At 31.2% G+C, this 17,199-nt stretch overlaps 1 protein-coding gene across 1 annotated transcript; it reads left to right on the forward strand.

Annotated features, from left to right (window-relative positions):
• The first annotated feature begins 572 nt into the window (after positions 1–572).
• On the forward strand, positions 573–16,464 carry LOC129224739 (ADP-ribosylation factor-like protein 15). Its single transcript, XM_054859287.1, has 5 exons — positions 573–693; positions 1,985–2,132; positions 5,038–5,097; positions 11,618–11,826; positions 16,303–16,464. The coding sequence occupies exons 1-5, from the start codon at positions 631–633 to the stop codon at positions 16,429–16,431; spliced, it is 609 nt and encodes a 202-aa protein (XP_054715262.1). The 5' UTR covers positions 573–630; the 3' UTR covers positions 16,432–16,464.
• The last annotated feature ends 735 nt before the right edge of the window (positions 16,465–17,199 follow it).

The following is a 17,199-nucleotide window of genomic DNA, read 5'->3' on the forward strand; positions in this document are numbered from 1 at the left end:
TTGGTCGCTTGCATCTTTTATTGCTTAGAGAGTTATTGAAATTGACTAAGAAAATGCACAATACTATCTAAACGAAAAACTCACTATATTAACAAAATATTTACAACTTAGAATAACAAATTTACAAATCGGACTCCATAAAAGATCATTCTTCCGTGTTCCATAAATTCTATTTATTTTATTTCGCGTTGGCGTTGATCGTCTGCTACGATTAACGCCCGCTGTTGCTAGGATATCCACCAGTCACATGGTTTGGTTTATGAGCAGCAAAAGGGGTGCCATAGCTCGGTCTACTCTTATTATTAGTCTATGTGTAATTTATTTCCTGTAGAATTAGAAGTTTCTTGCCAAAATAAGCGATTACTTTGTCAATAAGTAGCCCCTGCTGGAGTAGACTTCGTTAGCCAATCATAGCTGCTTATTTTCGAGGAGTAGTAGCAACGTCCATTTCCAAAAGTAAATAAAAGAATGGATTTGTAAAACGGAAATGGCATCAATTTATAGGTTTTTCTTTTTTAATAACCGGCGGTGTTTGTTTGTTTGTGTTCTCGTTAAAGTCACTGTGGAAAGAATGTCAAATGAGGACTTATTTTTGTAAGTTTTCATCCATGTGTTTTGTAAATAAAGAGTATGCCAAAAGTTTTCGACACTGTTCAGATTGGATTTGCTGCATGCAGAATAGGAATGAGAAAGGTAACCAAGTTCTAGGTGTCTATATTCATGTCCCTTTAAAGGTCCGAACACAATTTATACGTGTGAAAATAATTAGTTTCTCTGCCTGAATGAAACTGAATACTTTGTAAAATTAAAAAAATATGTGAAATTTTGCGAAATAAGAATTACCTCATTTTTGTTTAAGTTTTTATTACTTATACCAAGAAGTTAATTTATAATTTCAAATATCGTTCGCAAGTTTTAACTAACTAAACATATTGTAGTTTATACATTCGCATAATGTTTCTTTTTATTTTTTAAAATTTGAATTCGAAGGTATATGTTAAATATTTCTTCGCAGTGAAAATAAATTATTATTAGAAATTATTCTTGCAATTAAAATAAGACATTTATCATACAATCGTTAAGTCTCATTTTTTTTTTTTTTGAGGAAAGTTGGTAAAATTTTGGTTATGAAAAATTTTAAGTGTATTATTTTCTTTTATGGAGCCTATTGTCTAATCAGTTCATAATTATCTCTGGAAAAAAATAATATAGTTTTAGTTCTGTGTCATTTCACATCAAATCAACACAATTTGGAACAATTTTAGGACGAACCATCACAGATCTGGATGAAACTTGGTACATTAAGAGATTTAACCTAGTTATGAATAAAAATTCTGAAAAAAAAAAAAATTCTTTCGCCTTATTCAAAAGTTATTAGTTATTAATTATTCACGTTTTTGTTAAAAAATGCAACACTTTGAGACGGTTAATCCTCATTTTCTCAAAAAATATAAAAGATACAAGCTTAAAATTGGTCTTGTTTTAAAGCTCTTTTAATCTGCTTTAATTTGATGTGCAACTTGATAAAATCCAAAAGTATTTATTTTAAAATTTAATTTAATTTTAAAATTTTAATTTCTTAAAAACAGACAGTTTTAAAACTCAAATTACTTTGTGTTATCCTCTTACACCTCACCAAATTTCATAGTGGGATCAGTTGATACATGGAGGACAAGTGTCGCATATCTGAGAAAATAATTAAATCTGCTTCATACATGTTGATTAATTCATGCAAAATTTTTTCCAGAAATGAAATTTTTTCTTAGTCTAATTTGTGCCCGAGAGATAATTAATTAATCATCTAAATCTCATTTTATGGAGGGAAAAAAAGAAATATTTTTAAAAAAGAAAGAAAGAAAAAAGCAAAAAAGAGAACTCAAACAGAATCCATGAAGATGATATTTTATATATCTATGTGAATCTCTTTCTTCTATGTTGTAGTATATACATTTGTACTTTTATGAATGAAATTATTTCAAACTAGTGTTGGCAATGGCTGAGCTGTTATCGCCCCTTAATTATTATAAGGGACCAGTATGAAGTGTTGTGCTTGGGCCTTAGTGGTGCTGGCAAGACTACAGCTTTAGCAACTTTAGTTGGAGAACCTCTATCTGATGTTGAACCAACTACAGGTATACACCTATTCTCATATAGTTATGCATTCCAATATATTTGGAATATATATGTACTATTATGTGCAATATATGCTGTTATATCCGTTTTTATAATTATTAATTTTTTTTTTAAATGTTTGCCATCTTGAATTTGTGTTTACAGATTTTTAAAATTGATTCCTTTACAATTCCCATTGGCAATCCAAGTTTTGGAAGAAACTGGGATATTTGATATTTTCACCTGAAGTGAAAACCATAAGGTGAATCACCTTGGGTATTTTCACCTGAAGTAGAAGTTAAGGTGAAAGGGAGAAAGTCACTTGTTCAGTATTTTTTGATTAGTAGTTGGTTTAAGTTGTATCTATAACAAAGCTGGCAAGTTTCTGCTGAGGCAATTTAAAACTGCTGGTGGAAACAGGTTAAAACTGGCATGGCAAAAACTCACAAAGTGACCAAAAAATATTATTCACATGAAATAGAAAATGCACGGAAAAAAAATTAATTATTAAGTTTCAAAGAGTGACCTTATAACGAGGTCCGACTGTATACCTGTATGTTTCTATGTTATGTGTTTATAAGCCAAAATCTTTCCACTTTGAAAAGTGTCTTGTTGTGACACTTGCATGAAGTGGTCCTAGATAGTTAAAAATGTGCCTTAAAAAAGGCCACATATAAAAACCCTATTTTTTAATCAGCTGGAAGAGTGGGAAACCTGTCCCATTCTTAGGCACCTATATGATTTTTCGTCCTTTGTTAGATTAATCGAAATATTATGAGCATCTGCAATTGAAAAATTCCCTTTCTGAACTAAATCAAGGGCACTGGCATATAATTTTATTTTTTAAAATGATGAAAGGATGTTTGATGTTTTAGTTTACTTAAACAAATATCATTTAGTAATTATTTGAGATGCTTTAAGTTTTTGGCAGTTTATGCCAGTTTTTCCCAGTTATAACCAGTTTCTACCCTCAGAAAGCCGACGTTGATCTATAACCTATTTAGAGTAGAAAAGGGTATGAAGAATCAAACAAAGATGGATATTCTTTTGATCTTTTTATATGCTACTAGCAGTACCCGCACAGCGATGCCCATGCTGAAAATTTAATGGAAGTCCGTTGAATAATAATAAAAAAAAAAAAAATTGACGCCCCCTCCCTTTCTGATGTAAAATTATCATTTTTCTTTGTTTGGCGCTATCGTCAATTATGGGCTATAATTGTTTGCTTCTGTCACTATCAGCAAGGCCATAGCCGAAGTACATTAGCCCTTGGTCTTTGGCGTCCACAAATTTGGCGACAATTGGGAAAATTGCTAAGACTCCTAGTTTTCAACTCTTTCCGCAATTTCTACATTGTCTGGAGGAATTATCATAACGTAGATCGTAAAATATGCAGAATTGGCGAAAATATTTCCCCATTGCTTATAATTCCGTGCCGCCAAGTTTGTGGATCTTTAAGAAATTAAAATGAAGTGAAGCTAAAAGACGTAACCATGACAATGCGAAACAAGACATCATTAATTTTAATGGAGATTAGATTTATTCGAACTTTATTTTTAACGGCCTGTAACTTTTTTTCCTTTGGAGATAGAAGTTTATTTTTTCGACCATAGGTCGAGATATTTCTGGAGAAAAAAATGTCGTTTTTTCCAATGGTGTCAAAAGGAAAACTGTGAGACAATTCCTTCACCTTTTATTGATAGATTTAATGAAGAAAGTATTGCCAAAATTTCAGCTAAGCCTGAAAAAGTTCGAGATAAAAATGCAAATTGCTCCCGTCATAATGAAGTTAGAGCATTGAAACAAATTGCTTAGAACGCAGAAACTTCTACCCTTTTCAATACATAAAATATTAATTTGTGCAAGTAATTTTTCACTCCTTTAATAGCCAATAATAGGCAATTTACGTGAAATTTAGGTCTAAATTGGAATAAAAAAGAACTATTTATCCGATTTTTTCGAATTATAATAGCCTATGTTACTCAGTAAGAAGGCACCTTTCATATGGTGAAAGAATTTTTCAAATAGTTGCAATAGTTCCGGAGATTACCTCGAACATATAAACACACAAAAATTCGTCCTCTCTCTTTATAATATTAGTATAGATAGAAACTGTTTGAACTAATAAGTTTAGAAATCAACTCAAGGGATCAACTTTACTCTCTATGTACTACAAAAGAACTCTAAAAATCCTAATCAAAATTAATTTCTTAAATCCTGCACGTTTCTCTATCTTGAAGAGAAATACAAAGATAGAGTATCTTTGTAATTGATAAGTAGAAAGATTTTTTTCTTGGAAATAAATAAATAAGTATAATTGAATCAAGGAGATGTATATATTTTTAAATAGAGCTTAAGTTTTTAAATCAAATGTATAGTTATTCAATTTTTTAATATTTTCAACCTTTATATATATTTTTAAGCTATTGGATTTCAAAGCATGTTAAAGCAATAGAAGTACTTTCAAACTGAGATGTTGGTAAAATCTTTATGATTAGATGCTGCTGAGTTGAGATTAATTTTGTGAGGGGCCAAGGACATCAGTAGAAAATTTGGTTATTATACTGCAAAATGTACAGAAAGAAATTTTTTCTGCTTTTAGGCTAAATACTTTATTTACTGCTGCTTAATCCTGCTTATAACTTCTTTAATAAGTAAATAGGATGAAACCGACACCATATTCTATCCCACAACATTGTCAAAACTTTTAGAAATAGTTTAATTTTATAAAATAACATGCTGTTAGGAAAGTTTAGCCAAAAAAAAGAAAAACACCAATATCTTCCTTAATTTTATGCTTAGTGTGACTAATAGTGTCATAAATTATTTATTTACCAAATGATTTAACATAGTAATGCTAAAAAGAATACTAGAATGATTTGGTTATCTTTAATTTGCTATATATACTGTGAAAAATTATTTTAGGTTTTAATATCAAGACCCTTCCTTTGAAAGATACGATTGTAGACATTAAAGAACTTGGAGGTATGGTTATCAATTTGTCTTATGTTGTTGGACTTTTTATTTGTGTCATATGTATGTACAGTAAACCATTTACTGTAGTGAATACTGTTACAATAAAATATCTGCTATTTTTTAAATCTGATGTTCAGGCCCATTTTAATTACCATTAAGTCAACATTTAAAAAATCTTGTTTTAAAGACCCGATCCCACACATAGGCGGATTTAGGACTGAGTTCCTGGGGGGGGGGGGGGCAGGATTTTTATTGCCCCCCACTCCCATGTTTTTGTCTGTTTCCTGTGATGCATAAGTCCATGCTTTACTTTTCTGTGTGTCGTTTTCATGCTGTCCTTTTTGAATTGACCTTAAGAGAGAGAGCTGGTATCAAGAGAGTGACGCAGGGTTCCCTTTTAAGTGGGAAATAGAATGTCTCCAATTTTGGGGGGCCGGTAGTTTCCCCCGGAATAAATTTTGTAAAATAGATATAAAATTCTGCATTTTGAAGCCTCATAAAGGTTAATTGGATAGACATAGAAATTGATAACTAGATTAACAGCCACTTTAAGTTTGAAAAAAAAAAAAACTATAGATTTCTCATTACAACAACCTTTTTTTAATTATAAGTAGTGCAGAAAACGAAAAGGAATAGAGGCAGTGCTTCATTTTTTTCCCTGGCTAAACAGATGAACAATATTGTTATTATTGTAACAGTATGCAGTAGAAGTAATTGGAGCCAACTTTGCTTAGGATTTTCAAAGACTTATCTAATTATTTTCAAGGACTCTAGAATAAATAAAATTATTTAATGCACTTCATTTGTACTTTCCAGTCTCTGATATTTTAGTACTTGATTGTAAATTTTTACAGTCCTGTTCTAACTTTGTGAGAAATAGCTATTTTAAATTTAAAAGAAAAAAGAAACCATAGATTTCTCATGACAACAACTTTTCTTCAGTTGCAAGTGGGGCAGAAAACAAATAGAAATAGAAGTAGTGTGTATTTTTTTTCCATGCTAAACAGATAAACAATATGCAGAAGAAGTAAAATAAAAGCAATCAATACAAAAGAATTTCCAAAATACTGCATTCGGGATTGAATAAATAGCAAGATATGAAATATGTGAGTCACAAAAATTTATTTCAAATAATGTGTTACCAACGTGAGAACCATGATTTTTACATTTTTAATACAGGATGTGGCAAGGAGCTGAATTTGACATATTTTGGCATTCCTCCCCATCTATCATTTGTTAGGAATTTTAAAATTTATGGTTTGTAGCCACACGCTTCCAAATATTCAAGGTTTTCAAGCACTTAAAAATTAAATTACTTTTTTCAAACAATTTCCATTTTTTAAGGAGCAAATCATGAATTTTTTTGGGAGTTAGGGACCCATTTCAAAGCAGGGGCTCTAAGCAATAGCTTGTTTATCTTATAGGCAAATTCGGCCCCATTTGTAATTCACTCTTACCTGCACATTTTTGCTTGATTTTTTTTTTTTTTTTTTTTTGTAATTTTTACGAAAATTTGTCAGTTTTTATTGTTAAAGGATTTTTACTATTTTACCAATCTTTGTTAGGCTTTTATACACTTTTATAAAATTTCAGCAAATTTTTCTAAAACTTTTGATGACTCATTTAGATTTCAATAATGACAAAAACTGACTCAAATAGACTTAGATGATTATGACTTACCTTACATTTTAAACAGTATTTATAAAGTAAGAAAAATTGTACTCTCCCTCTAAGTAAAAAGATTTATTTAATCAAAACACTCAGATAACTGAAGTTTATTCAGTTTGCGATAGTATTTATTTTCTCTCTCTCTCTCTTTTTTTAAGAGAGAAAGAGAGAGAAGGAAAAGCTATGTGTTTTAGAATTTCTCAAAAGGCCAATCAATCTACTAAGAACATAAATATTATGCACAAATATACTGTGGACACAAATTGTAACGAGTAGATTGTTCTGTTAGCGCAAATGGGGGAGGTGTGGATTTTCCCCCTTTGCTTTAGGTTCTAATTTGTTAAAATAATCGTCAATTATTATAAGTGTTGCAGCTTAATATGTAGCTCGTTTAGCCTATATTTTCATTCATATACTACCCAAATTGTTTTCAGTCCAAAATAGTGAATTTAGACACGTTTTCAGTACCCCAGTGACAGCCGTACTATTTGTATTTAATGCTCGTTTTTTTTTTTTTTTTTTTTTTGAGCAGTCACATTGCTTATTGTTCTCACTTGATGGTTTTGATGTTCCCATGATTTTATTTTCTCCCCGCCTCCCTCTGCAGCATCACCATCCCGGCTCCTCCCGATGCTGCTCCTCTAGCGAAAACCGTCTCCAGGGTGCGTCCATATCCTACATGCATACATACACACACCTACACTTACAAACACACATACATACACACTCATGCCTGCACACAGACACACACACCTACATAAACACACACACTTGTGATTGCGAAAAACATAATTTGAATTTAAGTCAAAATTCAAATTAATTATTTTTTTCTTTTCTTTTCCCCCATCAGAAAATGACATTCGCTTTTCTCTTCATTTTCATTGAACTATTCAAAAAAGAAAAAGTCATGATTTCTTTGTTTTAAGATTTTGGAAGATGTGTTGTTACTATATAAAGTCCTCCCAAAACTGGGGGGCATTGCCCCCTATGCACCCCTATAAATCCACCCATGCCCTTCTGAACTATTCAAAAAAGAAAAAAATAATATATTTTTCTTTTTTTAATTTTTGGAAGATGTGTTGTTACTACATGAAGTCCTCCCAAACTTGGGGGGCATTGCCCCCCCCCCCGCCCCGCATAAATCCGCCCATGATCCTACAATGCATTTTTAGGGGCTCCTTTAAGGTGAACTGAACATCAAAAAAATTTTTTCATGCGTCTTTTTGTATCCGTTTGAGGCCCCTATGTCGTTGCGACATAAAAAAGCTGCCGCTGATATGATGCACCAAAAAATTTTAGTTGTACTGTTTTACTGTTTCAGGTGTTTTATTTTGTGAGGAATCTCCCTTCTCTCCAAAGCAATCTTCTTTTTTGTGTAAATTCTGCTAACAGGGAGAGCTGAAAAGTTAGAGAGCCAAAAACAGAATTAGATGCTTATCTCAATACAAACTATTGAAAATTTCACATGGGTGTCACAAATCACGTTTTTTTTTAAAATTAGTTTCTTGAAAAGGGAAATTTTATCTGCAGAATCGACCCTATTCATGGTTTGGCAACGCCATGGTTTGATCCAACATTCAGTGTTAGCATTGCTATAGAAACTCGTATTATTTTATAATCACTGGGCTTTTTGTACATCGTGAACATGTGTAGGGCTATAACAGACTAATAGCTGTATGAAAAATGTTTAAAAAAAGGATAAATGAAAAGGGAATGAGTTTTCACCATATTTTTGATGAGGAGTCAAGATGCTTAAAACCAAGAAAATACAATTGAAGGGCTTGGAAAATGAAGGGGTTATGTAACAAAATCCTAATTTAGAGTAATTTTGGTTTAAAGTTTTATTGTTGCAACTCTTTTGTTTTCTGGTTTTGTCATTAAGTGAGCATATGAAATTAGTCTAATAACACCTATTTTTTAATATACCGAGTTTTGTTTTCTTACCTCTATCCATAATATATATTATTATGTATTTTGTGTACATAACCCCTTCATCCACAAACTTTTTTTTTTAATCCGTTAATTATTTAAGAAATGAATAAGGCAAGATGTATGTAAATGCAATCATTGCAATGCTCTGTATTTGATTTGAAAGAAACGGATACAAAGTGAACAAATTTGGGTCATTTCAGAACAAAAACAAAATATCTTAGTTGAAATATTTGTCTATTGCATGTTTTACTCTTAGAAAACAATTGTCTGCAAAAATTTAGAAGTATATTTGAAAATATAAATAGTAAAAAAGTGCAGATATGGAATAAATCTTCTAGTAAAATTAATTTAATATAATATTTGTCAAATAATTATGAAATATATCTTTGCTTTTTTGCCCTAATTTATTATTATTATTATTTCGGAAACATGTATAACATGGAATGAAATGAAAGTATAATAAACAAGCACTTAGAAGTTGTTATAATTATTGAGATTTAAGAGGAAAAAAAAGTTTTTAAATTATGTGGGGTAGGATAGTGCGGTCCAACTTGCCTTACTAAGAATGGACCAACCTACCCCACCGTTCTTGGTTTGAAAAAGTGCTGTCGTAAAATTTTTTCGTTTCGACAAAAAATGAAAAAAATGCCAATTATTATGATCTTTAGGAACTTACTTTAAAAAAGCAGTTCAATCCCCCCTCCTCCCCCGCAATCTTGGTGAAAACCATTAAAAAAAATAAAGTTACAGTTTTCTGAAAATTACTCAAGACTATTGAAATAACACTTTCTATAATAAAATTTGTTCAATATAACTTTACCATGTGGTTTCATTATAGGATTTGTAGGACCATAGGTGCTATTTGTCGATCATAAAATAAAATAAAAAATATTAATAACATTAAAATCATTGAGATCAGGGTTCAACGTGCCTTGCTGTCCAATGTACCCCATCTCCCCCTACTCATTTTGAAACAATTCAAAAACCTATTTTAACTGAAATTTTCCAAAATGCATGTTTTTGTGAATAAACAGATATTAAGTAATTCTCTTTTAGAATGAGCAAGGTTCTATTTATTTATTTTTTTTACAAAAGTAGAAAAAACACCCCCTCCCCCTCCTATTATTTGTACTTTAAATTTTGGTGACTGGTGACAACTCAGTTTTTTAGGATCAGTGGCCGCTGGCCACTTAGAAAATTTTCTAATCTTGACTTTTGTCATAAAAGTGCTCTTTCATTGGTTTATTTTGCTTTAATGGACAAATTTTTTATAAATTAAATATATATTTTATACTAGCGGCACCCGCACCGCTTTCCCCGTAGTAGAAAATCAAAAGGTCATTTGGTTCGCCTGTGTATTTAAAAATAATTAATGATGAATTTCTCGCCAATTGGCTATGTTCATTTGCTCTTCCCATGTTACGGTTCCACGTCATGATAATTTCGTAATTTACTCGTCTATCTTATGATAATTTTGTGCCAAATTTTATGAAAATCAGCCGAACAGTCTAGGCGCTATGCGCGTCACAGAGATCCAGACAGACTTTTAGCTTTATTATTAGTAGAGATAGAGATAGTGTCTTTGTGTGTGTGTGTACATGGAAAGTCGTGGAAAATCATGGATTTCAACTATGATTCTTCGAAATTAAATACAGTAGCCCCTCGTTATATCACTTATCCGGGTATATCACTCATCTCTTCTGTCTCCCGAAATATTAAAGCCTAAAAAAAGACAAAAAAAAAACCTTTGCTTTAAGTTTGAAACTATTTCTGAAAACATATGTTATTACCCAGAGAATTTCTCTTTTTTCTTTATTTTGTCAATGAACAAGAGAAAGCAATTCGTCTGAATTCGCTGGAAAAGCAGCAGCAACTCCTGTCATCCACATGTATATACCCGCACAGTATGTTTCAGTTTAAGATAGTCTGTAAACTACTTGACATCTGCTTTTGTACTGATACATTGCCTTTACAATGAGTGAGAGACATCAAGCAGGTGTCATACTAGGTCATGTAGAAGAGAACATACGTCCTTCTTTTAGTACAGGAAAGATTTGTGCTTGGTTGCACAAACATGGATTTGCATCAAAGAAAGAAAGAATGATCTGGACAAGCAAAAGAGTTTTCTGTAAATGATGTGGTTACTTTTACTTTTCACATTCGTTCTACAGCAAGTCAAACAGATTAGAAAGTCTATTGGGAATAAGAGAGTATTGGAATGCTCCCTCTTATCTCGCGGTTGCTCAGAAACATCGTCTTCATTCGCCATTTGATGTTTTTAACTTTCTGACAGTGAAAAATTACTTAAATTTCAAACTTGTTTAAATTTTAATAGGTGTGATAGTACATTTGTGAACCACGTAGAAACCATTAGAAAATTATGTCCAAAAAAAAAAAAAAAAAAATGCTAATTTACTTGTATATTGGACTTTTAACTATTTTTAATGACATCTGTTATATCAATCTTTCGGATATATCGCTTTTTTCTTTGTCCCCCAAAAAGCGCCATATAATGAGGGGTTACTGTATATATATTTTATGTGGTGTCCTTGCACATGAAAAGTCATGGAAAATCATCAATTTCAACTATGATTGAATTGAAAAGTATCATATCGGTGATTTTGCTGAGAAGAAAACCCTCATATACATTTAAATTTTTTAACTGTAATATACTTTTAAATTTTTGCCTGATATAATTTTTTCCAATAAAAAAAGGAAAATTCATAATAAAGAAAATTTACTAAAATATTTTGCTTTTTTACAAAATTCTGGCCCAAAAAATAACACCTGGATCGATCGCTGAATGTACTTTGGTTACAACACGCTGAACCTCTGATCTCATCGTAATCCCTTATAAGTGTGCCCAATTGTATGTATAATTCCTGTAATTTATTTTTATTATTTATTTTAATATTACATATACTCTTAGGTTCTGATGTAATACGACCTTTCTGGAATAAATATTTTGAGGGTCAACATGGCATTCTGTATGTAATCAATGCTGCAGCGGAAGAAGAGACATTAAAAGAAGCTGCAAAAATCTTACAAGATGTAATATCAAACAGTGCACTAAAAGGAGTTCCATGTGTAATACTTGCAACACATCAAGACATTAAGGGTGCTAGAAGTCAACAAGAAGTATGTTCATTTGAGTAAAATTAGTAGTTAATGTTAAAAATACAAGTTCGTGAACACTTTAATTTTGTTAATTGGTTATTCTGAAGTACCACATTAAACAAATCCACACTGAGTGAAACATTTATATTTTTATTACTGTCAAACTTTTTTAGCAAAATATTGCTACGAGTCCTCCTTTACTTCTGGTACTTTTGAAATTATTACTTAGTTCTTATAAAAACATAGCAAATTTATTTACAATATTTTCAGGTAAGTTCTTAAAAAATTGCTAAAATATCCAGCAGTTAACACAAATCTTATCAAACACTGTACACACAATGGCATACCTGTATTTACTTTCAAATACATTAAAACATTGGGACAAAATGACATCTTAAACAGCCAGTAGACAACAAAGCTAAACCATCTGAAGAACTCACTCAAAAAAAAAAAAAAAAAAAAACCTTACTAACTCACTAACTTTAAAGATCTAAGCAGCTCATATTTATACTCTTGGAAGAAAATATGGCAATATTCTGGTAAATTTTAGATTTATCTATTGGAATAACTCAAAACTATTTACAAAATTTAATAACATTTGTTAGTAGTCCTATCCATCTACCTAGAAATTTGCGGAAAAGAATGAAAAAAATTTGAGATTAGATTTGTGACACAAAGAAATTGATAAATTAAAAATATTTTTCTTCAGAATTATGAAAGATTTTACTATGTTAGTTACTAGTGTGTTTTATTAGTTTTTTTTTTCAATTATATTGATGATAAATAATTTTACACCAACCTGTTGGAAAAAGAATAACTTTTTTACTATTGTTGTTTAAAAACTGAGAGTTTTACAAAAGACTTTATTGAGGTAGCACTAAATAGAGCTGCAGAGTACTAAGAACAGAACAAAATGATTTTCTTTCATATTTTCCTAAAAACAAATCTCTGCCCAAACCTCTCTCCTCATTCTGGGTTAACCAGGAAACTATTGTTATTTTGGATGGTTATTCTACAAAACTTGTTCCTTGGACTAAAGTTCGGTTCCATTTTCCATTTTCACAAGCACTAATCTGTGCAATATGACTGTTAAAGTCAAAAGGGTTGTTTTTTTGTTGGCAACTTATTGTGCAGCTCAGAGTTAGTGTTAGGGTGTTGGACTGCCTAATTCCCGCAACTTTTTCTGAAGTACAACTCAATAAAAATCCCTTTTCAGGCTGTTCACAATGATCACAATTAGCAGACATACCTTAAAAACAGGGGTGATAGCCTGGGGGGGGGGGGGGTCATGGCACAGACTGTACCATTTAAATTTGTAGGTGTGGGGGGGGGGGGGTTTAAAGGGTATTTTTCTCTTTTTTGGGGGCACACAATATTTAAGGGTGCCCTTGCTCATAGGGGGAGGGGGGTGCACCAATGTTAAAAAGATCACAAAACTTCATGGATTTTTCTATTTTTCACATTTCTTTTAAGAAGATAGCCAATATAAGTGGAATGGCTTACGATAGTTTTCAACTGCCATCTTATTATCAATGAACAAGAATCTTGAAATTTAGCTCCATAAAACAGAAACAGGAATAAAATATCGAGAATCGATTTAGTCTTTGGGTCTACTGAAAGCTCAAACACTTTTTGGAACTTTGTGTTTCTTCTGCTCTTAGTTGCACCAAACAAAACGTATTTTTAAACTCATTTTAGGTCAAAGCTACACCAAAATGCTTTCGTCTACAAAATCGCTGTTTTCGGCCTTTTTTTTTTTGCAGGAACTGATACATTTTTTTGTAATAATTTAGAGTACTTCATTTGCACACCATTTAGTAATGATTTATTTTTAAAAAAAAAAGTTTGCCTATGTTGCAGAAATTACCAGATTTTAATATTGATTTTTCTTTTAAAATTTAGTTTATCTCAAAAGTAAAGAGATACATATTTGTTCTAGAAAACAAATTTACATTATCTTTTTGATGTTGTGTTTGTTCAATAAGTTGTGTGCTACATGATATACAAATACGTTGTTCAAATAAATATTTGTCTGAAATGGTCAAGCAATCAAAACATATACATAAAAAAGCTATTCTCACTTCAATTTTAAAAATCCTACTAAAATTTTGGTCGTGGTCCAAGAACCCATCTCATTACTTTCTTCTAAATCTAATATATAGAAGAAAATGTTGGATTCGTGCAAATTTTCGAATTTCCAAGGATTTGAACGTTTTGAGGTGCGCTGAGTCCATTTCAACCATTTTTGTCTGTTTGTGTGTGTGTCACGTATGTGTGGGATTATTTTTTTGTGGCCGCTCTACAGCAAAAACTACCGCATGAAATTGAACGAAATTTGGTATACATATGTGCGGCTATGTGAACTTGTGCCCATTGGCTTTTGGCGCGAATTCCTCCAAGGAGGGTGGAGCAATGGGATGTTTCTTGCGTTATGTGTGCCTGCTATTCCCCAGGAAGTAACTGGTGGAATCAAACAAAATTTTGTCCATATGTTGCCCCTAACAGGCACAGGTGCTGATTAAATTTTGGTGTCAATAGCTCAAACAGGGTGTTTGAGCTATAGAACGTTTTTTGTCGTCAATTGTGACTGCTGTATCTCAAGAAATAATGAGCTGAATCAAACAAAAATTTATTGACAAGTAGCCCTTAGAGGGTATAAGAGCTGATTTTATTTTGGCATCAACAGATGAAAAGGGGGTGGCTCAATGGAATGTTCTTTTTTTCCATTGTGAGTGCCATATCTCATAAAATATTGCTACGTTCTGGTTGAAATTTGAAACAAATTTATCCATGTGTAAAAAAATACTTATATGTAAACAAGCGTTGGTTCAATTTTGGCACCAATCGCTCCGTGGGGGGCTGATTCTTTTCTTTTTTTTTGTGAATAAAAATAACTTTATAATTGCAACAATGAGAAAGATAAATCGTAATAGACTGTCGTCTGCATACTTCACGTGCTTTTTAACTGTTGGAAAATAACCAAAAAATTGCGATGATTTAAACTTTTTAACTGTTGTCATCTTGTGTTTGTTAACAAATAAATGTTTGTAATTATTTTAAACAAGACTTTTAAAATAATTTTCAATTTTCATTCTTTGCTTTGCTTTTGAGATAAATCGAGAATTAGAATGGTCAACAAGTTTTTGCGTATGTAATTTTGTTTTTGTTGGGAATATTGTTTCCTCGTCAAGCATGGGAAGGGATCAGAATTATAAGAAAGATATACAAGAAAGTTTTGTGATGGCTGCAACATACTAGTTTTTTTTCTAGTGTGAACTCTAAATTCCAAAAGTGGTTTCATTCATTCAGCGGTTTCTTTCTAGTGGGAATATTTTGCATTATAATTTTTCCAAACGGAAAAATAATGAATCGATCAGCACTAATTGGAAATTGTTACTCAAATTATTAACTGTACTAAAGCAGATTCAACTTTAAATGAAGGCACCTTAAGCAAGGTATTCCCTTCAGATCATCGTTTGCATTTGAAATGTTTAGATCCAAGTCTTCGGACATGTGTTCAATTAGCATTGATTCTGGATTATAGAGTTTGCCTTTATAGGGACTTGATTACTCTCTAGATGCTATGATCAAATCAAAATTGAAGTCTAATTATATCTATTCAAACAGATGAAAGATGTTTTTCTTTATTACTGTATGAGTTCCTTATATTTTGAACATGTTTTTTAAAAATGAATAATAGAAAGATATTGTGTCATAACACATTATGCTAAAAACAGAGTTAGAATTAGCTCTGTTTTTAGCATAGTGTGTCCATTAAAAGCTCCAAACAAACTGCATCTTAAGCAGGAAAATCCGCTCTTTCAACTGACATCAAAATTTTAACTGTGCAAGTCTTGTTTTTGTCACCAAATATGCCCTTTTATTCTATGTTTTAAGTCCCACAAAGTTAAGACCAAGCAAAATGGGTTCCTTCAAAAATTCTAAGTTTTTGAGTTACTGTCTGGACATGAGGGGATGCTGGTATTTGTTTTCAATGTAGTATAACCTATTTTATTTTTTGGAAAAGTGTTTCTTGATTAGTTATGCTCAATTTAAATTTTAACATGTATTGAGTATGTCCCGTAAAAAATATTTGTGCCCTGTCAGCGAGAAAAAGAACTATATTAACACAAACACAAAAAAAAAAAAAAAAAAAAAAAAAACGAAGCCGTTACCACAATCAAGAATCTCACTACTCAAACTAAAATTTTTAACAAACAAATTCTCTCACATTTTTTTACTTCTCAAAAATGAGGCGTTGCAATTTGTCGATCCATGCAAATTAAAGTAAATTAATAGCTTTAATTATACAAATACATAATAATTGCACAAATGTGCACAATGTCGATATAAGATTCAGTTAACAATTGTTTTATTAGAGTGGGGCACCTCTTTTTTTAAAAATTATTATTTATTAATTTTTGTTGGTAGTTTAAAATTTGCTCTTTATGGCTACGTCTGTGGCTAATGCATATGTTTGTATTTATTTTATTTAAGATTTCTCAACTTTTTCATGGAACATTACATGGGCACCAGTGGCAAGTTCACATGTGTGGATACCAAGATAGAGATGGTATTTTATTGAGTTTAGAAACTTTAATTGACATGATGTCTGGTGTGTCGTGAAATTTGCTATAATTTTAGAAAGAATTCCCTCATCAAATTATCAATGAATACATTTTTATTTAATGTATTTTATTAATGCAACATTTATACATTATATTGACTGAACTAAAATAGGCTTTTATTATGTGGTTTTACAAGTATTTAATCATGATTTATAAATCTTTTGTATCATTTACAATTATATACAATGGAGTATGCATTAAAAGCAAAAACTCTGTTACAGTTATGAGTGTTCTGATATTCTTTTTTTTTTTTATTTTTTTTAAACCAAATGAAAGCTAGTGAATAAGTTTTAATAAATTTTAAATGTTGCAATTCTTTAAAAGTTCTTTTCCTTCAATTTGTTTTTCAGGACAATCATATAGTTGTTTGAAAAAAATACATAAATAAGAGTATTGCTTCTCTTTATGAAATGATTCCATTATGGTTAAATACAAATGGGATAATTTTTCCTATGGTGTTAAGTGTAATGACAAGTTAGCTATTATAATGCCAATTTTATCCCTTATTATGAAGAAATGAGTTTGGTTGCAAAGGTTCCTCTTTCTTCTTAGTTTTCCAAGAAAAATGAGTTTCTATTTTGGCTTAAAATTATTATCTAATATGTTTAGTCTCTAGCAGAGTTCAGTCCAATGGATCATGATTCAGTTCTTAAATTTATTAGAATATATTGATGAGCTAAGTTATCCACTGGAAGCAGAACCAGATGCTATTGCTTTAAGGGGGGGGGGGGGTCCTACTTTAAAGAAGAGAACTATTTGTTTGGAA

Source organism: Uloborus diversus, chromosome 6 (genome assembly GCF_026930045.1).
Source record: "Uloborus diversus isolate 005 chromosome 6, Udiv.v.3.1, whole genome shotgun sequence".
Classification (NCBI taxonomy): Eukaryota; Metazoa; Arthropoda; class Arachnida; order Araneae; family Uloboridae; genus Uloborus; species Uloborus diversus.